The 23,459-nt window shown below is 31.0% G+C and overlaps 2 protein-coding genes across 2 annotated transcripts; one reads left to right on the forward strand and one right to left on the reverse strand.

Annotated features, from left to right (window-relative positions):
* The first annotated feature begins 546 nt into the window (after window positions 1-546).
* SAP (Transducin/WD40 repeat-like superfamily protein) lies at window positions 547-6,411 on the forward strand. The gene is made up of 2 exons (XM_085710277.1): window positions 547-928; window positions 5,092-6,411. The coding sequence occupies exons 1-2, from the start codon at window positions 653-655 to the stop codon at window positions 6,247-6,249; spliced, it is 1,434 nt and encodes a 477-aa protein (XP_085566403.1). The 5' UTR covers window positions 547-652; the 3' UTR covers window positions 6,250-6,411.
* Window positions 6,412-16,739: 10,328 nt separating this feature from the next.
* On the reverse strand, window positions 16,740-21,475 carry HY2 (phytochromobilin:ferredoxin oxidoreductase, chloroplast / phytochromobilin synthase (HY2)). Its single transcript, XM_085710279.1, has 9 exons — window positions 21,163-21,475; window positions 19,618-19,734; window positions 19,010-19,104; window positions 18,566-18,659; window positions 18,133-18,264; window positions 17,954-18,058; window positions 17,760-17,810; window positions 17,512-17,680; window positions 16,740-17,147 (listed from the first exon to the last, which is right to left on the reverse strand). Exons 1-9 carry the CDS (start codon window positions 21,403-21,405, stop codon window positions 17,140-17,142), a joined length of 1,014 nt encoding a protein of 337 aa, XP_085566405.1. The 5' UTR covers window positions 21,406-21,475; the 3' UTR covers window positions 16,740-17,139.
* Between the last annotated feature and the right edge of the window lie 1,984 nt (window positions 21,476-23,459).

Raw genomic sequence — 23,459 nt, forward strand, 5'->3', positions numbered from 1 at the left:
AGATCATCTCCATTTACAATTGTCTCTATTTTCTCCATTTAAAGAGATAAAGACACAATTTTTTTTTTGAAAAAAGTATAAAGTAATCGATGATAGTGGAATCTATTTAAGTAAAATATCCACTGTTTTTTTTTTGTGTCTATCTCTCTCCAAATATCTACGGTGTCTTTTGATTTTGTGACCATAAAAATTGTCCAAAATTTGTGTTTGAAAAATACTTTCTTTATAGTTAAAGAAAAGATATTTTGACAACCACTTTTTGACAACTTTTGGACAACTTTCTCACTCATACTCATATGATGTTGTTATTCTATCTCTTCCTTTTTCTCTCTCCATTGTTTTTGACCAATAAGAAGTGAGAAAAACAAGATTGTCATCAAAGTTGTCATCAAATGGATGTCAAAATATCATTAGTCTTATATTTAATTCCAAAAAGTATAGGTTAATATTTTATACAAGTTACTGTGGAGATTAATAATTTATTACAGCAATGACACAAATATTTAAGCAAAAATTGAGAGACAGTGGCTTTTGGGGTCCCTCAGTTTGTGTCCTTATCTCCAACCTTTTTGTCTTTGTTCCTTTCTGGTCCCGTTTCTACTTGTTCATTCCCCACTTTTTTAGCTTTTAGACCCCTCCACTTCTCTCACTCATGTCTTCTTCTTCCTCTTCTTCTTCATCACAACCATCTTCACCTTCAATTACTCCTTATGATGTTGCTTCTTCCTCAAATGTTGCTGCTGACATTCCTGGCCCTAGCACTTCTCATCAACCTGAACCTCCTTCATCTTCTTCCTCTCGCCAACGTGCTATGAATGAAGTATGGCTTGAACCTGTTGTTGAAGCATTGGCTACTCAAGTTGCCATTGATGCTTCTCATTATCATGGTCGTCTTGCTGCTGCTTCTGCTCTTGCCATTATTTTTCAGGTCACATTTTCTTCATCAAGTTTTTATTTTATTTTTTAAATTAATTAATAAAGTTTGTTAAAAATTGTTAATATAATCAAATAGGTCATGTTTAAGGAAAAAAATTGAGTCCAACAATGAAGAATTATTTTGTTCAAGAAAAAAAAATTGAGTGAGTTGTTGAATGTCTAGCATGTGTAACTGATCCAGCTTTTTCAGTTCAGAAAATAGACAAATTATTGGTCAAGTCAAACATTATGCATTGTAACCTGCAGAGATATACGCAGATACCCTTTATGTAAAAATAATAAGAATAAATTTATTGATATACATATAAAAATAATATTTCTTTTGGATCATTTGTTAATTTTCTTCTTGTGATATGATGATTTTTTAAAGAACTTTAGACCCAATACATTGGTACATTCAATTCAACTAATTGGATTAGGATTTATGTTTTTGTTTTGAGATGCTTAATTTGAAGCATCCTAGAAAATACTGTTCCTTAAAAACGGCTACTTTTAAGGCGGGTCATTTTCCAAACTAAATGTGTGTCCCTTTCACAAAAAGGGTAAATGTATTTTCTTGTATGTTCTGTCTTGGACCTCCTTTTTTTCATTTGGTATTATATGAAAAAGGCTTTGAATTTTGATGTTTACCTTTCTTGGCATGAAATCCTATTTTGACTGAGCTTTTTAATTATTCTAGCTATGCTATCTATCTAATCTAATAAATCCATGGCTTGCCTTTTTTCTATCTAAAAACATCTTGTTAGTAGCTTTTTACTTTGTTTCAGAAGGATTGTTTTCTTAAATAACACAAGGAGGGAAACATGAATAGTGATTTATGTCTCATTACTATCGTCCTTTCTACCATATAGTACTCTACTGTTTTAATTTTTAATTTTTTTTATAAATAGTACCACTTTACATAGTTAGTTAGAGCAATGAAAATGTACAATTTTTGGTCCGGTTTGGTCTCATATTATTATTCTATTTTTAAAATCAATCGATTGAGTGCAAAGTGTGTGCCACAGCTTTTCTCTAGCTAATTGGATTTGCCCTAAGATTATATTCGTAGAAATCTGCAGTTGGGTTGGATCGGGTAGAAGTGGTTAGATCCACCTTTTGGATTTGAATTCAGAATAGTACTCACATTTTGGTATTAATTGCTAACCTGAATAATGTCATTTTACTCACAATTCTAAAAATAGTAGAATCATTACCCATTCGTGGTAAAATTAAGCACAAAATCTATTAGTTTCTAAAAACATTTAAGGATTGATATGTTTGAATTTTTTTTTTTTTTGAAGGAATTGATATGTTTGAATTGTTATTATTGTTGGTATTATTATGTACTAAACCATTGATCTTCTAATCCCTTAAAAAAGGTATTGTTCTTAATTATATTAGTCACTACGCAAGTTACTAGCTGCATTGTTATGAAACTTTTTAAAGTTACAATAATACAAGAAATATTTTAGGAAAGTCTGCACATAAAATGGATATGCTAATTTTTTTATTCCCAACTTTTTTTTGGTCTGTGTTAGGTTTTGCGGTAACAAAATTTGAGTGAAAATGTTCCCTAAAAAAAAAATTGAGTGAAAATGTAAAGTGATTTGTATTCGTATAAAAATGAGTTGAACAAATAAATTAAAGTGTAAAATGTAATTTTAGAATCAAAAGCTACAAATACACCCTTCAATTAGAATCAATTCTACTTCAAAACAATGAAACATTTCGAAATCAATTCTACAAGATTAGTTTGTGCTCCTCCAAAATTAGAACCAAATACACATTTTTTTTGTAATGCATTGTCCCTGTCAATTGAATACACATGTAAAGAAGAAATAATTTTTTTTTTAAGAAAGGAGACGGTGAGAGTATTATAATTATATAATGGCATAAAATGGTCACGAAGCAACATATGTATAAAAGCCAAAAATCACATGGATTCCAATTCTTGCCTTGACAATACCCCATTCCTTTTGTACCTATGTTAGAAGCTCTCATTGGGTTCTTACCCAATACATTAAATAGTATGATAGCAGAATTAAAAATGTTAAAGATCCATTTAATTTTAAAATAGGTTTACTTTAACTTGTTAATTTAAAATGTGAGATTCTCCCCCCAAGCACATATATATGCATATTACAAGATGACGTTTTTATATACTTGTTTATATACTATCATATTATTTATAATGAAGACAATTCTTCTGTCATTTTTTATTATTTCTACAAAAGTGCATTTATCGAAGGTTTAACAAGATTTTATCAACTCCTTACTAACAAGTAATATTAATACAAATTTTTTAAAATAAAAAAATATTTTTAAAAAGTGAACTACTCTTGGTAAGTTTACTCTTAACACAGTTGGGTTTAGGGCATATTTTGTCTCAGTAATTAAAGTAAACAGTGTAGACAGCTAAATTTAAAATTTTGCATGAATGCCTCTTGTATGCATTGAAATATTCTTTTTACACATAACTTGAGTTATACACAATATATTTACATGGTTTTCGAGTTTTAAATTGTTTCTTCCTTTGGGTTTTTGTTATTCTCATTGTTATTTTTCTACATTTTTAATTAATTTATTAATTGCTACTCCTTTAGAAGATGGGGTTGATGGTTTGTTAGTGGAACATGTAGCAAGAAAGATGACCGGATATTTGTCTTTAGGCTTGTTGGAGGGGTTGTTATTGTTTGTAGAAGTTGATAGATTCTCTTGTTGGAACAAGACAGAGCCTTGACCATACCTTTATTGGAAATGAAAGTGAAATATATGTGGGGTACCTAGGCATGGCAATGGGGCGGGGTGGGGACGGGTTTTACCTTCCCCATCCCCATACCCTATTCTCATATATTTACCCGTTACCCTACCCATATCCAACGGGGATGAGAAATCGAACCCCATCCCCGTCCCCAACGGGTTCGGGGATCCCATCCCCGTACCCGCAGTGAAATATTTTTTAATAAAAAAAGATTTTTTTTCCAACCCCAATGGCAATTTTGTAAAGCATTATGTTCCCTTTAACATTTCCTTAACATAATGATTTGGTTGCTCCTTTAAAAATCAAAGGCAATTTTTATAACATGGGAATTACTAAACCAAATAACATAACATGATCTAGGATTGTGTTTCTATTTATATAAAAAGGGGTAAAAAAAATAATTTTTTACATTTGGGACGGGTATGGGTATGGGTTCGGGGTGGGTACATAAAACCCCGTTACCCGTCCCATACCCGTGTTTTGAGATCGGAGAAAACCCAAACCCATACCCAAACCCAGTCAAAGCGGGGAAAACCCGTCAAATCGGGGTGGGTTTGGGCGGGTACCCATGGGGACGGGTATTGTTGCCATGTCTAGGGGTACCACGCTAGCTATAGCTTTTGATACTCTACCATGTTTTACTAATATTTCATTTTCATACATTACACACGACTACATGAACAGCAACTAAGATATTGACTTGTTTCGTTATCTTACCTCATATTAATCTAATGCTAGTATAGACTATGGACCACATCATATCATAAATTTTATTTTATTTTATTTTATTGTATACTCCCTCCGTTCCGGAATAACTGACCCATTTTTTAAAAAAAGTGTCCCAAAATAACTGACCCATTTCAATTTTCAATACAACTTTCATCATTTCCAATACAATATAACACTAAATAATACTACTTTTATCATTTCCAATACAATATATTCCACTTTTCCCTTCATTTATACACTTTTCTTAATCTGTGTGAAAAATCAAAGTAGGTCAATTATACCGGAACGGAGGGGGAGTATATGATAATAGGTCATGCTCTTGACCATCTCATCCAACTACCTCCTTTTTGATTGAGAATATCTTCCACCATATCTTATCTATGGAAGAATGTGAAAATCGTACTTTAGTATATATACTTCAATTTTATCTGTCACAATCGCACCTTCCCTCTGAATGGGAACACAACATCACCTTGAACAGTCAATTTTCTATTTAATTTTGGTACCTATACCTATATGCATATTCTATAGTGTCTTAATCGTGAAATAAATATAAATAATCTACTATAGCTAAGCTGAAAGTAAATGAATAAATTAAACTAAGATTAACGTGTTGTAATATATATTTTTTTTTTTGCATGATATGGGTCTTGATGTTTTATATGGTTGGAAAATGCATGCAGGTTTGTTCAACATGGAGAGAAGTGTCACGTTCGGATCTACTGTGGCAGAGGCTCACGAGGCGCATCTGGCGCAGAACATATAGATTGAGGGACACGTGGCAGTTAGAATACATCTACTGGCATCGAACGGCCAGGAACTTTACCACCGGGAGACATGCTTTAGTGGTCCCACAATATGATCCAGGAGATCACCACCAAAACCTCATCTGCCGCTGCCTCACTCTCTCCGACACCCACCTCGCCTGCGGCTTCGTCGACGGCAGTGTCCGACTCTTCGATCTCCACACCGGTGCACATGTTAGCACATTTTGGTCCAACCATGGTCTTCTATTCGGCCCGTTTTCACAATCCGTTTCGGGAATTGTAATTGGAAGCTCTACCCTCGCCTTCGCGAGATTAGATGGAGATGTCTACATTGCTATTATTAATGGGCCTGGACCAATACCCGGGCCCATTCCTGCACGACGGGCAATTAATGGTGATGTTGTCAATAACGGAGTATTAGTAGAATTTGCCGGCTCTAGTCGTTGGTGGGTTGGTTTATATGCTGGCCATGCGGGCGGGGCTTTTCAAATATGGGACGCGCACACGGAACAGCGCGTGTTTGTTGGCGGTTCATTAACCGATCCGGAAACGGTTCAAGGATGGCATATGTTAACCGAATTAGTTGAACCGGTCGGTCGAGTCCGAGTCACCGAAAGAGAATATGTAGTAGCTTGCACAAGTACAAGATTGGTTTGTTTCAACTTAAGAAACCCAGAGGTTCTATTACGTGATGTAGTGTCCATAACAGGATTCATTGTAGGATCATTGGATGTTAGCCATGAGGTTTTTGTTGTGGTGGAAAGAAGTGGTGTTGGAACTGTTCGGCGCGTGAATAATTTCGAGCGCGTGAGTAGGTTTAGATTAAGGGCTTCATGGTTAAGAGGTTTATTAGGGTGCATGAATTTAGGGTATGTTATAACATATTCTGGTGGGTCTGGTTTGTTGAGAGTGTGGGACATACATGAACCTGCGGCGCGATTGTGTATCACGCTCCCAGTTAGAGATGATGGAGAAGGACAAGTACATGGCAATAGCATGGTTGCTAATCAAACTCACGTGGCTATCTCATTTAATGACTCTTCTATACATTTATTGGATTTTAGTGTACAGTAACATTTGAATAAGCACTAGCATTTATCCCATTATAGAGTATTTTTAGAAGAGGATGATTACTATCCTCACATTCATTATGATTTTAAGTTCTTTTTTTCTTTGTATCTAATCTTACAAAAATCATATCTGTTGTTATTTTACCTTATTCATTTAATTCCATATATTTGTCATTTTTTTTTCGTTATAAATTGGCGTATATACTGAGTTTAACTAGGTTTAATAAGATGTAAGTATCACACAAGCAAGTGTCTCTGTAGTATGGATTAATGGGAGTTCGTGGACAATGTGTGTTACATCAAAATGATTCAGTGTGTGTTTGGTTCAGCTTTGAATATAATTGATTCTGACAGAATTGATTTTGATAGAATTGATTCTGACAGAATTGATTCTGAGAGAATTGATTTATGTTTGGATACAATTATGTAGAATTGATTAAACAAACAGAATGTTGTTTGGATGATTTTGATCAAAATTGCTTTTGAATGTATAATTACTAAAATAGACATAGCTAAAGGAGAATTGATAAAGAGCAATAAAGGAAAATAATAGGTTGTAATAATAAAATATATAATTTATTGGATAATTGATTCTAGAAAAGCTAGAAGCTAGGATTTGTAGCTTCATGGAGAATTGCTTTTGGAGGATAAAAGCAATTCTGAAAAGCCAAACCAAACATGTTGGAATATTGTAGAATTGCTTTTGGAACTGCTTTTGGCTTTGCAAAAGCCAATCCAAACAGACCCTGGTATATTGAAAGAGGGATTATTTTATTGTTTGCCTTCAAACGAATCGATGTTTATAAAATGAGTCATTAATCATTTTTGTTAGGGGGAGAGTATGTAAAAATAAAAAGGTCGTAGAAACTATCAGCCAATGATTTTTACCGACCTATCAGCAAATTGTGTACCTTTTAAAAAAATAAAATACAAATTGAGTAAAAATAAAAATGTAGAGATTATCAACAAGGGTCATGTTAACTTAGGGTACATGTTAAGGAACCTAAAAGGAGTAATTTTGCATTGGAAAACATAATATTTTAACTTTTATGAATCTACACGATTTTTAATATGTATATTTCTATAATGAATTCCTTAACATGTGCCCTTGAGGGCACAAGTTAACATTTGCCTATCAACAAATATGTTTAGACAAGAGTACATATTAGTAGCAATTGTCTTGAAACCAATTCTTCAAAAAGTTTTAAAAATTGTTATTTTGGGTAAACAAAAATTCTTCTTTTTAAGTTAGGGTTTTGTTAATAAGTACCATAAATATATTTTTTAAAGAATGAATAAAAAGAAATTTTGTCTTAAAAATATAATTCAAATATTTTTAAAAATAATAATGTGATAATAATTACATTATTATTTATGTAAAAATTGCTTCTTTTAGAATTTTAAACAATGTCATAGAGTATTTGACATTTTCCTTATGTTATGTAACAAATAGTACATTTAAAACACTTGTTAGCGTGAATTTTTTTAATCATCAACTATTGACATAGTTAATAACTTAATATCCCTTCTATATCTAAGACACAATTGTAACTGTTTTCTTTATTTTTATAATCTACTTTTAAAATATTACTCCATATAAAACTATTTTAATGATCTTCACTAAAAAGTCCATTTAATTAAATGGATAGAATTTTTCAATATTAATAAATAAATGGTAATTTTGGAAAGTAAATATATGTACACTTTATAAATTTTGCATAAATAGTTTTTTTAATTCTTATAGATTGACCAATAGTCTTGTTTACATGGACTAAAGTGGAAGTTTGATTCTATAAAAATTTAAGAAAAGCTAACTTGCATCTTTAGGACATACTGTAAGTTAAGAATTAAATGTAGAATTTTATTTTAAAAGAAAAAATAGGATTTGTTAGGAATTTGGATTTTTGAGTGAATATCTTACTAATTGGATTTGATCAGAGAATTTTATTGTTAACTTAGATTTGTAAAAAATTAGGTTTAGTAGCAACTTTTTTTAGTTTTTAGAGGCAAGCAATGCCAATGACCGTTGTCACGCCTTTCTTGGGAATGAAATATAAAAATGGTTGCTGAAGCATGCTTTGAACTTTTTTCTGTTTATGTATACTCACACGTGCATATAAGAAGTGATGGATCATCAAGACTTTTCAAATTTGAAATTATCAGAAATTGATTGATTAGCAAGGAAATGCATAATGTTATTTTCTGTCATGTAGAAAACATAAAGTTAAGCTTAGAGTTAAAGCAAGACTTTTTCTTGCATAGAGAATATCACGCATCAGCTGTATATCCCTCTGATATTGAAATGAATGTTGAGGAACTTTGTAAAACGTGAATTAAATCTCGATTCAGAGTGTACTTAGTCAAAATATGATACTGCCATGCCATGGTGTACATGCTGCATAGATGTGAGTTACAGCATTATTCTTTAGTTTTGGCTTGGTTTCAGTTGATTTAAAATATGTTTTGTTGACTAACACTCCATTTATATTTAGCAAAATGGTCGTGTTAACCAGTGTCTCTGGATATTGGTTAAGGAAATTAAAAAAGAAAATTTTATAATAAAAATGTCACTTTTTATACTCTTAAGACTTTAAATGCACAAGTTTCAATATAATATTACTATATTTGGCTTCCTTAACCAATGCCTAGAGAACACCGGTCAACATTTCCCTTAAAAAAATGTTAACAAGTGTTATGGAATAGATTTTAAGAATTTTTAATAAAAAAATTACAAAAATATGTATATTCAATGTATTAGTAGAATTTATAATATTTAATTATTCAAAGAAATAATTTTGAAATTTGGATCATTAAAAGTGTTTTGAGACACTCGTTAACATGATATTTGTATGGAGAATGTTAACCAGTGCCCCCGGGACATTGGTTAAGCAGCTAAAAGAGGTAAGATTTTATTAAAAAGTTGTGTATAATTAGTTAGTCAAAAGTAACAGTTTATATTTCCAAGACAACTTTTCTACTTTTGTATTCCTTAACCAGTGCCCCGAAATTTAACGAAAGTACTACATTTTTTTGGGTACACGAAACATCATCATCACGTATGCAAAGTACACCATGTCCTGGTTTCATTCTTAAACATGTTGGACATAACAATGTTTCTATTAATTCATGTCAAGTACTGTTCACGACGTGTAATGGAAAGGACATTGCAGTTGTAAGTACACAAGAAAGTAATTACGTACTTCAAGTATGATTAAATACTTCGAGTTCATATATAAATAAGGGGGAATGCAAACCATTGTCTCAAAGATAATAGTTAAGCATGTAAAATAAACAAGTTTTTATGAAAAAAGTTATGGAATTATTATTTTATCAAAATTAATATTTGTATTTTTAAGACAAAATTTTTATATGTAGATTCTTTATCCATTGCTTTGAGGATACTGATTAGCAAGACTTTGTAAATAAATATATTTTCGAATGTAATCTTTTTAATTTTATTTAGAGGTAGGTATTTATAGATAATAGGGTTTTGTTAACGACTGAACCAAGAGTATTTGTTAAGAAATTATTTAATATACACCACATTTAATATACACCACTTTATCTTAAAAATATAAGTTTTACTTTTATTTTAACAATAATTACACCACTTTTTCATGCAAACTTACTTATTTAAAATTGAGTAATGTTAACTTGTTTCCTTAGGACACATGTTAAGACATCTAAAAGAAGAAACATTTTTTAAAATTTTGTGCATTTAAATGATTAAAAAATTAAATATTAAATATAATGCACACATTCCAAATAAATTTTTTATATTTGAATCATTAACATTTCTCTTTAAAATTTTAATGAATACATCAATGACACTCGTTGGCATTCTATCATTCTTAATTGATTTTGAGTTTCTTTTTGTTTTTGAATTCATTATTTATGCTATATTCTATATACATCAGAGCAATTAAAATTTAAAAGCATATAATCACCCAAGTAGTTTCCATCTGGTGACTCAGCGTCACATAAGTATTTTTTATCAATAAATGCAAAAAATATTTCCAATCATAATAACCCTCTAGAAAACATCTGTTGTGTGGATAATCAATGGATGTCTAGATAATGAATGCATTAACCTCCCCCACATGCAAAGTAAACTTGACACACAACCCCACTGTGTTATTAGGATTAAATCTAAACATTTTAGGAAAAAAAACTGGAAGAAAAAAATTAGTTTAATTTAAAGGAGTGTATGTACTCCCTCCTTATATCTAAACATCTATTTGACTTTATTTTTATTCTTAAATGTAAACTCCTATTCAAATTATTAGTTATATTTATTATTTTTTTTCTAAACATACCCCTAATTAATACTACTAACTTGTCTTGAAATATGAAAAGTCAAATTTAATACACATACAAACAAAAGACAATTTAGTAATATTAACACATAAAATAGACACATTAATCGCATGAACAACTTTTCTTAAAAAATGTAAAAAATGCAAAAGGTGCTTAGATATAGGGACGGAGGGAGTATAATTTAACATAATTTAGAGATGCAAATATAATTCAATGCAAATATAATTCAGTATAAATGGCTAATTCCAAAGAGGAGTGTTATTTGAATTTAAAAGATCAATATAAAAAAATGTTTAAATTTAAAAGAATGTGGACATAATTTTACATAAAAAAATCCAATTAACTTATATTTATAAATTAAGATAACTAAACAAATTGAAGGTAAATAAATAGTACACTCATGAATAGTAGTAGTAAAAAAATGTGATTATAAGTAGAGAAAAAAAGAGTAAAGACAAGTAGTTCTTTATTGGGGTAGTTTCATAAAGAGAAATGATATTTTGACAACCATTTTTTGATAACTTTTTGATAACTTTCTCTCTCATACTCACATGATGTTGTTATCCTCTCTCTTCCTTTTTCTCTCTCCATTGTTTTTGACCAATAAGAAGTGAGAAAAACAAAGTTGTCAACAAAGTTGTCATCAAATGGATGTCAAAATATCATTACTCTTTCATAAATGTAAAATAAATAGAGAGAATAAATGAAGGACAAAGAGAGGTAGACACTATGCTGGTAGCTCTGGTACTGCTCTCTAGTGCCTAGTCTCTCCTGCTTCTATGCTTCACAATGCTTTTCTTCTGCAGCTTGTCTGTCTTTGTGTCTGCTTCTTCTGATCAATACCATAGCTATAACCTAACCTAAGCTAGCTGCTCTTATTTACTGATACATTATGCATTACATAATTACATTACATAGCTATATACCTATTAATAGCTAGCCCTGCTTAATTCTGATCATATTATTATGAATAATATTGCTTGCTTGTTTGACTTTGGCTCCAACTTCGAGATGTACTAGTATACAATTCTATGTACACATTTATGTATGTGGTTCACATTTATATTGCGGAAGCTGCTTTTACTATACGCGCATGGCATAGCATACGATAATTAATTGATTGAGAATGGAATATAACTTCTGATTTCTGACTATTATGCCTTTCCAACTTCATCATCTTAAAATATGAAAATTATGTCTTCATGCCAACAACATCTTCTGTTTGTCCAGGGTTCACTTTACTTATTCATCGACTTATTCTTTTTTAACAAATACATACATAAATTATTACTGTTGCTTTGGAAAAATAGTACTCCCTCCGTCCCGGAATAACTGACTCATTTTCTAAAAAAAGTGTCCCAAAATAACTGACTCATTTCAATTTTCAATACAACTTTCATCATTCCCAATACAATATAACACTAAATAATACTACTTTTATCATTTCCAATACAATACATCCCACTTTCCCCTTTATTTATACATTTTTCTTAATATGTGTGAAAAACAAAATTGTGTCAATTAAATTGGGACGGAGGTAGTAGTATACTACATAATATAGTATTTTTTTTGGAAGGAAGTAGAAGTACCACAGATTTTTATTCAATCAAATTATGTGGTAAAGTTTCGTAATGATAATTTTAAATCATTTTGGAATTATAACAAGATATCTTTGAAACATTTATTTGCCGCTAAATATATTATTTATTACGATAAAAAAAACTTATTTATTGCAAAGTTTACGGTAAATAAGTTTTTTTAAAATAATAACTACTCATTTGTTTGCAATAAGTTTATTGCAAACTTGATTTATAATAATAACTACTTATCTCTAAAATTATGTTTTTTCGACAATCTCTAAAATTATGTTAGAATTGGGAATCAAGAAAAAGAAAATATGCATAAGTAATAATGTTTGATGTCATAAACATTTTTTAGATTTGCCACCACAATGTTAAACGGTCACCTAAAAACTTTTTTACGAAGTTCAATTAAAAAGGACAACACCGTAAATATTTTATGAATTAAAATAACAATTAGTTGTTTTAGGGATAAACTACCAATTAGTTATATAATTAATTTAATAGAATTAATTTATTACAAACGTCTAATTTAAAGGACCTTGTGAGATATAAAACTACATCTGTCCATAAATATAAAAAAAAATTGTGATTTTTTTATTCCTTTTTATAAGACTTTTTTTCAATTTACAAGCTACATTAGTTATCTTTTTACAAAAATGCCCCTAATAATTGAAGATGAGTAAAATACTAGACATTTATACTTCTTTTTTAGAGAAAACATTTATATTTCTTAATAATTGAAAGATAGTTTTGGAAAGAATGTACATTCTTGACAAATTTAATGTAACAACTACTCCCTTCGGTCTCAAATGTTAGAAACTTTTCACTTTTTACAATCATTCAATAAATGATATATGTGGTCTTTATTATAGACCACATACATCATTTATTGAATGAACCAAAAAAGTGAAAAGTTTCTTACATTTGTGACCGGAGGGAGTATTTTTCTTATGTTTTGTGTTTTGGTTAAAAGGATCTTATACATAAAGACATGGATAGTATAATTGTTAACCAGGGCACTAGTTAAGGAAATAAAAAATAGTAAGTTCGTAATGAATTCAACAATTTTTTAACTTATACATAAATAAACAATTTTAATTTTAACTATTTTTTAACTTTTAAAAAGTCAAATCTAACATTTTTAAATGTGTCTTCTTAACAAATGTCTTAAGGACACTCGTTAATATTTCCCTCATAGTAATTACACTACAACTTTTTTTCCTTAATATGTGTAAAGGGGTCGAAAGTCCTTGTAATTAAGGACAACATTATAAACGACTTAATAAATATCATATTAACTGTGAGCTAATTATACTTTTAAAATATGGCAATAAGTACAGCTGTCAAAAAAAGAAAGAAAAAACATTTGAGGTGTTTTTTCTTTTCTGGTTATGGCTCATTTTAATCCATGTAAAACTGAGAAATTCATATTCTCGTCATTCCTATTCAGTTTTTTCCGATTTACTCATTTTACTTCGTTTGGATTGTAAAAACCAAAATCTAAGACACGTTTCGGTTTCTATAATCCAAAACATGTACACCTTGGTGTGTTTTTAATTTTATATAAACTATACCAAATGAATCAAGATTATTTTACAAATAATTAAACAAAAATATAAATGTGAAAATTAGCATAAGTATAAATGGAAAAAATGTTAAAAATCAAGCGGAAAAGAGTTTTACTTATACTCTTAGAATCAAGCAACAAAGAGTACTATCAATATTCTTTAAACGATGGTCATAAGATTGGTTGTCTGACTAACTCAACAATAGTAAAACGAAGAATAAATGTCTACAATTTTTTTCCAAAGAGATAAAACTCAGTCAGAGGTATGCCTTCCATTAGTGTTGCATCTTCATATGGATTGGACGATGAAAGAATCATTAAAGGAAGGATTGCCACTATAGGGGACTGCCTTAGAGAGACTAGAGACTAGCACCTTTGGATGAGGCATTCGGGCAATATCCTTCGGGGGGGGGGGGGGTCATGTCATATAGCTTGAAGGCGGACATTTATGAAACAATGACAAAATAAAATGATATGGTTAGCACTTCGTATATATGAACACAATTCAAATTTTAGAAACCAAAATGACCAACAACTCATCTCGGTTTCTAGAAGCAAATGATACCAAATGTTTAAGCAAATTTTAGATGCCAAGTGGCCCGCTTCGAACGCCAAATGTTAGAGCAAATGTATACTAACCTATTGCTTTGTAGTTGAAAACGTTTCAAATACGAAGAATTCGACCAACTTTAGCGGAAAAAATAACACGATTAAAATTTGGGGGTGGGGTGGGGTTGCAGTGGTGATGGTTGGGAGTTTTTTGGGTAAAAACAATTCAAACGGAGAAATGAGGGAAAGATAATTTATATATTGGCGTAATTCGAATTCTAGAAACTGAAACGTGTATTTTCTATTCTGTTTCTAGAATCTAAACAGATAAAATGGGTAAACTGTAAGTCGCACGGGGATATGGGGGGTGGCAAAAAGAATTTCACTATAAAAATTGGTATGTATATGGCTAGCCCATCAGACTTAAAGTTGACCCATTATCAATATCTCTGTGATTTTAAAAAAATAGTATTGATAAATAGATAAAAAATTATTAATGAAAATATGTTTAAATATATCAACTTAACAAAATGAGCTACATTTATTTTAAAATTTTAAATTTTATAGTTTATTAAATTGGTTCAATTGAAGGAATAAAACTCGAGTTTAATGAATATTTAGTTTTAATTTAGGATATTGTATTATGATCCACTCAAGTTTTAATTTAGGATATTGTTAATCGAACTTGAGTTCTTTTAAACAATTCGTCATTTGATTAAGTTTATTAACCACTCGAGTTTAATTATTCAGTTAATTTGTATTAACAACATTGAACAAAATTTTGTTTGAAATTTTTTCATTTGCTAAAAATAATTTCTTCAAAATCGAAGTTAATTTTTCATCTACTTAAAGTTAAAACAAACAAAAAAAGAAGAAGTTAATTTCTTCAAAATTGGATAAAATCAAACCAATTGAATTCAATTTTATCCGATTTTACAACAAATCAAATGGTTCAAAATTTATTGAATTCCGATTTCATTTTTACCATTGGTTTAAGATGAAATTCACGCTTAAAAAGTAAAATCAGACTAAATTACATTTTAACACGCGGTTTTGACAACATTGATTTGATGCGCCGTGGTTTAAATGTTTTTTTTTCTTTCTTAAATATGGTTTAAATGTTTAATATAATAGAAATTCAGAGTTAGTTGTGATACTTCTTTAGTTTTATTTTATGAAAATTTTGAGGTCTAAAATATTTAGTGCTTAGTACTGTATTAAAAAGTAAAAATAATTAGATAATTGTGCTCGATTGAAGATGCTCATAGTGCATAAACTAAAATGAAGGGTAAAAAAAACAAATTGAATAATGCAAGTGACAACAGAATATTATAAGGGTAAGGCATCATGGTCTTGGAAACGTCTTTGCTTCTCATGTCGCTGCGAAGCTCACTCGATGGTTGCTCAACATGCATCTTAAAATTGCCCACTTGATTGAAAAAAATTGATCAAGAGTTACAACCCAATCGAATTTTACACATAAACGCCGCGAAGCTCACTCGATGGTTGATCAACATGCATCTTAAAATTGCCCACTTGATTGAAAAAAATTGATCAAGAGTTACAACCCAATCGAATTTTACACATAAAAAAAAGTCGATCGAAAGTTACAATCCGACTGGAAGTGAAATTGAGGTGTCTATTGAGCAACTTTCATCTCACTCCTTGCATGAAAAAGGATTCCAACTTACAGCCCAAAGAGAAGAAACCCATAAATCATGTGTCCAATGGATGGCCTAAACAGAACACCTTGCAGTTTGAACATTGCTCTTCTCACTTGCATTCTTGCTCACAAACACCGCAAAATACCAAAATATCCCCGACAGCAGTTAACTACCGCCGACTCCAACGCCATTAGCCAGCGGAGTTAACTTCCGTCGGGGTATTTTAGTATTCCCGTGGTGCTTGGGAGTACAAATGATAGGGAGAAGAGCAACTATCTTGCAGTTTTAAAGTCCTACATTACAATGATCTCTATGAATGATGGAGCGTTCTTATTGACAGATACACACTATTTTCCTTACTAATATTAAAACAAATTATCTAATTATATCTTTCACATTGGTAATCAATTATTAAATCACACCGGAAAAATAAAATTCAAATTTTACTTAAGTATATAGTACACTTTATAAGAAAAACATGTAATTACAATTTTTCATTAAAGAATTAAGAGATATTTATCATATACATCATGGATAGAGCGCATGCCCCTTTAAACTACAAAACGGAAGGTTAAGATAAAAAAAAATTAGCAGACAATATAATTTGAATCAGACATGATAGTACAAAACATTTCAATAGTTGTTCAATTACAAAATGATCAATAGATGAACATTAACAGATTAATATCCCAAATCCATAACCCCGTATGTAATAAACTATCCCAAATATGGAAACAGGTGACTATTTTCATGTTATGCAAATCAATCTAAAACACACATGGTGAAATATTTGCTATGATAACTTATGATATTGCACCTAACCTCAAGTTTCCTAGATTTTATTATTTATCTGCAGCTAATCCAACACAAAACAGCTGCAGACGAATCAAAATTTTGAATCTAACAATACAGATGTAAAAATTACAATTATGTTAACAGTCATCAGTGTTGATATTTGCTTTTAGCCTCCGAATTTAATTCTGTATACATATAATACAACAAGCATGGACATAACATACACATAATACAATAATAGTATAATACGAAGGAGAAGTTCCAAGCAAGTTGGTAACTGGTGACCAATTTGTCAATTGATTCGACCAATCATTCATCATGGAGAAAATTTGCAGCGGAAACCCAACATTTGCTTTGCAGAACCTGAGTCAAAGAAATTTAACCAGTTTGAGTGCAATCGCGTGGCCAAGCTCCAGCATTCATTGACCTAAAATATCCCAAAGATCAAATGTCAGCACCACATTAAGTAGACCTTGGCCTTTTAGCTCAAGATTAATGCCGATCGCATTGAAATTCTAAAGATCGCTTATAGTGTGCTGATAAGTGATATGTGCTTTATGTGCGACTAGATTCTCTTATCATGTAGCTCAATGTATAGGATAACTTCTGTCAGTTTTTCTGTTTTCTGGTTAGTTACAGCAGTGGCAGGTGTAACTAAGAATCTTATCTTATTCATCACAATCAATAGAATCAGATTTGTGATTACTCAAGAATCAGACATGCTTGCATCTTTAAAGAAATTTGCCAAGAGGGGAGGAGCAATTATATTAACGATTTAAATAATAATTTACCAAGGAATTTTCCGCTTGCATCCCATGGGCGATTTTCAAAAGACTTCCCAGCAATACCGCCTTTCTTATTTAGAGTTCCTTCCTCGCCGTGGTAATGAGGAAAATAATCATTGAACGTTTTGCTTCCTAGTTCATCGACTCCGTTAAAGAGAAAGCTTCTTAATAAATCCTGCAGTATAAAACAGAAAGTGAGGATCTGTAGTATTATTTTTTGTAGAGAAACAAAACTGGCCTCAAATTCAGTCTACCTTTGCAAGTGTGTCCCCAATCAGCTTCTTCAAAACACCTTGTCCCGGATCCTAGTTTCAAAATATTTCCGCAAACAAGAAATCGTAAAAAACAATTCAAAATTACAAATGGATAAACACATGCATTTCTCATGGCCAGATCACCAATCATAAGACTCCCAATTAGACAAAAGTTTGAGATAAATTCAAACTACCGTTTCGGCTCTCCATGTTAGATATCTATGTTGTGCTTCAAGATTGTGGGAAATTTGATATCCATCAGTCTCTTTTACTGCCGTGGCTATCAATTCCAACCATACCTGCAAGGTCAATTGTTAGAGTTCACTAAACATATTAAAATATTATGAATTGCCATGGTCATAGGAACTAATACCTTGTAGTAATCTCTGAATGCCGAATACAGAACATCATAATTTGGTGGGCTTGAAGTAAACTTTGTCCAAATGACTATCGGTGAAAAAAAAGTTATAGACTCACTTGTGAGCTTCCCTCCCCATGGAAAATGCTGCATAAAGTCTGTGTTCAGTCAAACACACTAAGTCCTTTGAGAGAGAACTCTAATTAATTAATATAAAAACACACGTGTACGGTGTATGCATGAGGACATTGAAGAACTAGTGGAAATGTTCTTGTAGAAGTATATAAAGATTTTGAAAAATTCATCACTCTTATGGTTAATGTCGTCACTAAGAAGTTACTCAATAACAAAACTTTGAACATTGTTATGCAGTTGTCATTAACTGTACCAAAACTGAACATACAAATCTTTTTTTTCTAGTACCTTTTCACAAAATATTTGCAGTTACCTCAGCATATTTCAGGCCAAGAGGAATTAAGCTTTTAAAGTACTTTTCCTTGTAGTCATCCTGATTGATGATATCATGTAGTGGGTTAAGGTCCCTGGCATCATTAATACAAGGTTAGTGTTCTGTATTACGCATAGTACACTGTTCTTAATGTTGAAGCTCTAAATTAGTTACCGAATGATTCACTCTTTGACTGCGCAATGTAACGCAACCCATGATAAGTTTTTGTAATAAGTGATAAACTTTTATTGGATGGAAAATGATGCACAGTAATAGACCAATTTCTGTATGCAGAAAGGTGGCTTAGAAATGAGTTTAAAGTTGCAAAGGTAATTCATGTTGCTAGACTTAGACTTATCCACAACTAAAATAAAGAATAACAAGGAATATTTATACATTTATACAAGTGGATTGCAGTAACTAGGGAAGAAGATGATAACTTACAACACAACAATGTTTGTTTTGGCGGTTGAGAAAAAGTTGGCACAAAATATGGGGACATCATACTCCGCTTTTGGAAATACGGTAAAGTCTAAAACCTGCACGAAGAGTCCATAGAAAAACATCAGACATATTATACTAAAATAATAGAGAAGAATGGAAATGGCACAATTAAGGATTATAGTAAAATAATCTAAAATAGAAATGCCAGTTAGATTGGAACTGGAAATAGGCATTTTGTATTTGAACTCTGAAGTTCGGAGAATAGAGAAGATATTTGATGCAGTGAATTCATCGAGTTTCGAGAAAATGCTCGCATAAATAATATTTTTAATGAATATAATGGACTAGGGATGTCAACATTACACGTCCTGAGAATCTGATAGAAAAAAGATGCAAAAGAACATTTATTCAATCTGTTAAACTACATTATCTTATTATATGAAGGATCCTTCTTTGGTACAGAATATCAAATTTGGCAGAAATATATACAGTGATGGTCAAACTATGAAATCACTCTGGCTATAATAAATTACCAACGACTAAAAGGGTTAATTTGTTGAGGAACCAATCTTATATATAACAATTTGATAATAGTTTTTAGAACAAACCTGCATTGTTTCTGTCTCAATGATCATACTACGTAGGAGCCTAATCTTGTCAGCTTGAAATGATAACATATTAAGCACTCCTTTACCATCCTTACAATTCAAGGAATTATACTTTTCCTGGCAAGACAACATAAGAAAATGTAAATTGAACATCTATACCCACTAATAATATGGTGAGGAACAAAGTCTGCAATTGAAACAGAAGATCAGGAAGTGCCTAGTGGCAAAAATTATTGCAACAAAGAATCTGCAAACTAATTAAATGTTTCAATTAAACTAAATTTAAATATGGAAAAACTACAAATGAAACTGCGTAACGCATGTTAAGTAACTCAATAACAAGAAAAACACAAACTAAGATGTAATCATGTAATGACTTATAAATCAAAGAACTAGCTAATGCTGACACTTGACAGACATAATTGTTCCGAGTAGCAGAAGCTTGAAGAGTGAAACAGTACATCACATCCTCAACACGGAAACACAACAACATTATATCACTAGGACACCAAATGACACATAATCATAACGAAATTCTCTTTATTCATTTTCATCGAAATACCATATAAAAACTATTTTTTAATAAAAAGATTGGTTGATTAGATAACGAGTTACCAACCCACTGCTCTCTTGGGAGTTAGTTATAACTCCCTTAAAAGTTAGTTAAAAATGTTAGTGGGTAATTAGTTTATTGGTTCTGTACTAGGGGCCTGTTTAGATTGGTTTATTTGGACTTATCTACTGACATAAGTTTTGTGAGACTGTTTAGGGAACTTTCGAAAACAACTTATGACAATTTTCATAAGCTTTTTCAACTTATTTTCATAAATTCTCCAATATAGCTTATATAAACAACTTATAGCATATACTAAAACAATTTAACATTATTTTATCTTTTGATATAAAAATAGTTTATGCAAACTTATACATTAGCGCTTGTGCTATAAGCTGCAAATAAGCTGTTTATCCAAACAGGCCCCAGCTCTATCTATATATAGATAATTTTATCAATCATTCATTATGAATTCTAATGGAATTTTCTTTTCTATCGACCTCTCAAGCTCATTTTATCCTTTCGGATAAATCTTCATCTCATTTGATTTTGCGATTTGCAACATCATTAGTATCTAAATTTATTAAAGTTTCTCTCATTAAGGTCTAACATTTTCATAACTGAAAAAACCATAAACTTATTTTAACTGAGAAGCTCCTACAATCATTTTAATCCAAACTGAACCATGGGTTGGCCCGATGAAGGCTTAGTACTTTGGAGTGTTCTCCTCTCAAGGTCTCATAATCCCCTCGGTTAGTCCATACAAAGTTTTGCTCTGGCTTTAATCGGTCCTAGACCGGATATAGAGTTTCCAAAACAAAACAAAAAAACTCACAATTGATTAGAGTTAAATGTCCACAAACAAGCCATTACTCATTACAATAAAGATAATTTCTAAAATTGCAGAACAGAATTAACCCCAATGAAACATTTCAATTTGCAACACCAAGTAAATTAAGCCATATAATACAGAAGAAGAATAAAATGAAAACCTGTAAAGGGGAAGAGAACAAGTGGGTATGGCGAGAGGTTTCATCCAAAGCAAAATCAACAAATTTGTGATAAGATACTGAAGAAAAGCAGCTTTGTATGCAAACTCTTCTGCAGCTACCACTGTTAGAAGAAGCTGTTCTTTTCAACAACGGTGGAAGTGTGTGTTGCAAAGAAAAGCTTGAAGAAGAAGAAGAAGAAGAAGATGGGGAGAAGAAGGAAAAGGAAGAAACGCTATAACCCATTGAATTCAGCTTCTTCTTCTTCTTCTTTTGTAGTTGTTTGTTCCATTCCTGTAAATTTTACTGTTACTTTACTTACTTGGAATTAATTCAGCAGACAAGATAACAGCCAACAGGACAAGGCACACGTGCATGATGCTAAACTCTGCACCTCACTATTTTTTTTTTTTTTTTAAGGAGAAATGATATTTGAACATCTATTTTTTGACAACTTTTGTGACAACTTTCTCTCTCATACTCACATTATTTTTTTACTTTATCTCTCTCTATTGCTTTGATTTTCGTGCCAATACCTACTTTTTCTTTGTAAATTATGGTTGTCCCATAAGTTGTCCACCAAATGGTTGATCAAATAACGCTCCTCTTTTTAAGAGTAGTGATATTTGAACAACTATTTGATACACAACTTTTTTTTTCTCTCTTTTCATTGGTTAAAAACAATGGAGAGAGAAAAAGGAAAAGAGAGAATAAGAGTATAATGTGAGTATGAGAGAGAAAGTTGTCACAAAGTGGTTATACAAATATCATTTCTCTTTTTTTAAATACTCTCTCAAGTCTTTTTTTTTTTGTGGGCGAGGTTTGAACCGAACATTCATATATCATGCATTGTCCATACCGACTGAGCTAAAGTCACGAGGACTTTCAAGTCATTGTTATAAACAAAAAAGTATTTTTAAGTTCATTAAACAATTAATGTATTTGTATATTTCAAAAAAAAAAATTAATGTATTTGTCTATATTATATTATATACCAAATACATTTAATGAATGAACTTAAAAAATAATTTTTTTACTTGTAATAATGACTAGATGAAATATTTACTCTTTGACATTCGAACCCATTTTGGTTTACAAACAAAAACTTGAGATTACATTTACAACCATGTAATTTGACTATCTTGGTTTTGAATCTTCACTTCGAATTTGAAAATTTAAGGTATTTTTGATTTTTATAATTTTGAACGAATTTTGATTTATCTTCTGTCATATCATCTATTTTGTACCATCAAAAGTCATAGAAGTCTAAAATAAAAGAATCCTCAAATTACAAAGTTAGAATCTAAAGTTTTGTTACACGAGTAAACCAAAACTCACCAAAAAGCAGGAGAAAACACCATTTAACCTTTTTTTAAAACTCGATACTCGAGTTTAATAACCAACCAATTCCAGGACATACATCATTCGGTCATTATTTTAAACAAATAACCACTTTTTAAATTCATTGAATAACTGATGTATTTAGTCTATAATATAATCAGGTATATCATCTATTCAATGAAAGCAAAAATGAATTTTTGCTTATGACAACGACCAGAGCATATCAATATTCATTAGTGAGACTGAGATCCATTTAAAACCAAAGCAAATATCTGTATTACTTTTCCCACCCTATGCCTTTCCTCGCGCGCCCTATTTTTTTTCCAAAATTACCCTCGGAGTTTTCCGGATTTTATAATCCGGAATGATGTTTTTCCAGAATTTTTTTGATTTTAAGCTTTCTATTGTTGTGGAATTGGTTATGTACAAGCTACAGATTTTAAATAACGGTGCACTTAACATTTATGGAGAGAGGTATATTCTGCACTTAATTTCTTTCTTCCAAAGGCATAAGCACTGAATGAAGTTTTCAAATACTTGTTAGGTCATGATTCTAATGCTTTGAAGTGAGTATTGAAACTTTACTTGTCTCATTCATCACAAGAGTTATGGATATGTCAACTTCATACTTTGAGCATTGTTATGTAGAGAAATAAGTACTCCAACACCGGGTTCCAAGGATTTATTCTTCCCGACAAAATATCCCAACCATTTTTTATGCAATTCAAAGCTTGTTTCTGGAAAAAAGTATTGGTCATACTAGAGAAATCCTCCATATAATCACATTCCGGATTACAAAATCCGAATTGTTTAACGTATTCCGGATTATGTAATCCGGAAACATCATTTTTCACCCTATTTGTTGACTTTCAACGTGAGTTACGGATTTTTCCGGATTTTGTAATCCGGAAAGCTCAAAAAATAGGGTGTGTTACATGATTTTTTCGGATTACATAATC

The sequence above is a fragment of the Medicago sativa genome, chromosome 5, assembly GCF_051527215.1.
Source record: "Medicago sativa cultivar Bolivia chromosome 5, Bolivia_mono, whole genome shotgun sequence".
NCBI lineage: Eukaryota > Viridiplantae > Streptophyta > Magnoliopsida > Fabales > Fabaceae > Medicago > Medicago sativa.

Coding starts and splice junctions, on each gene's coding strand:
- SAP (XM_085710277.1), top strand. CDS start 653: ATGTCTTCTTCTTCCTCTTCTTCTTCATCACAACCATCTTCACCTTCA. Junction 929..5,091: donor CTCTTGCCATTATTTTTCAG/GTCACATTTTCT, acceptor AAATGCATGCAG/GTTTGTTCAACATGGAGAGA.
- HY2 (XM_085710279.1), bottom strand. CDS start 21,405: ATGGGTTATAGCGTTTCTTCCTTTTCCTTCTTCTCCCCATCTTCTTCT. Junction 19,735..21,162: donor TGTTCTCTTCCCCTTTACAG/GTTTTCATTTTA, acceptor TTGTCTTGCCAG/GAAAAGTATAATTCCTTGAA. Junction 17,811..17,953: donor TAACATGGAGAGCCGAAACG/GTAGTTTGAATT, acceptor TTTTGAAACTAG/GATCCGGGACAAGGTGTTTT.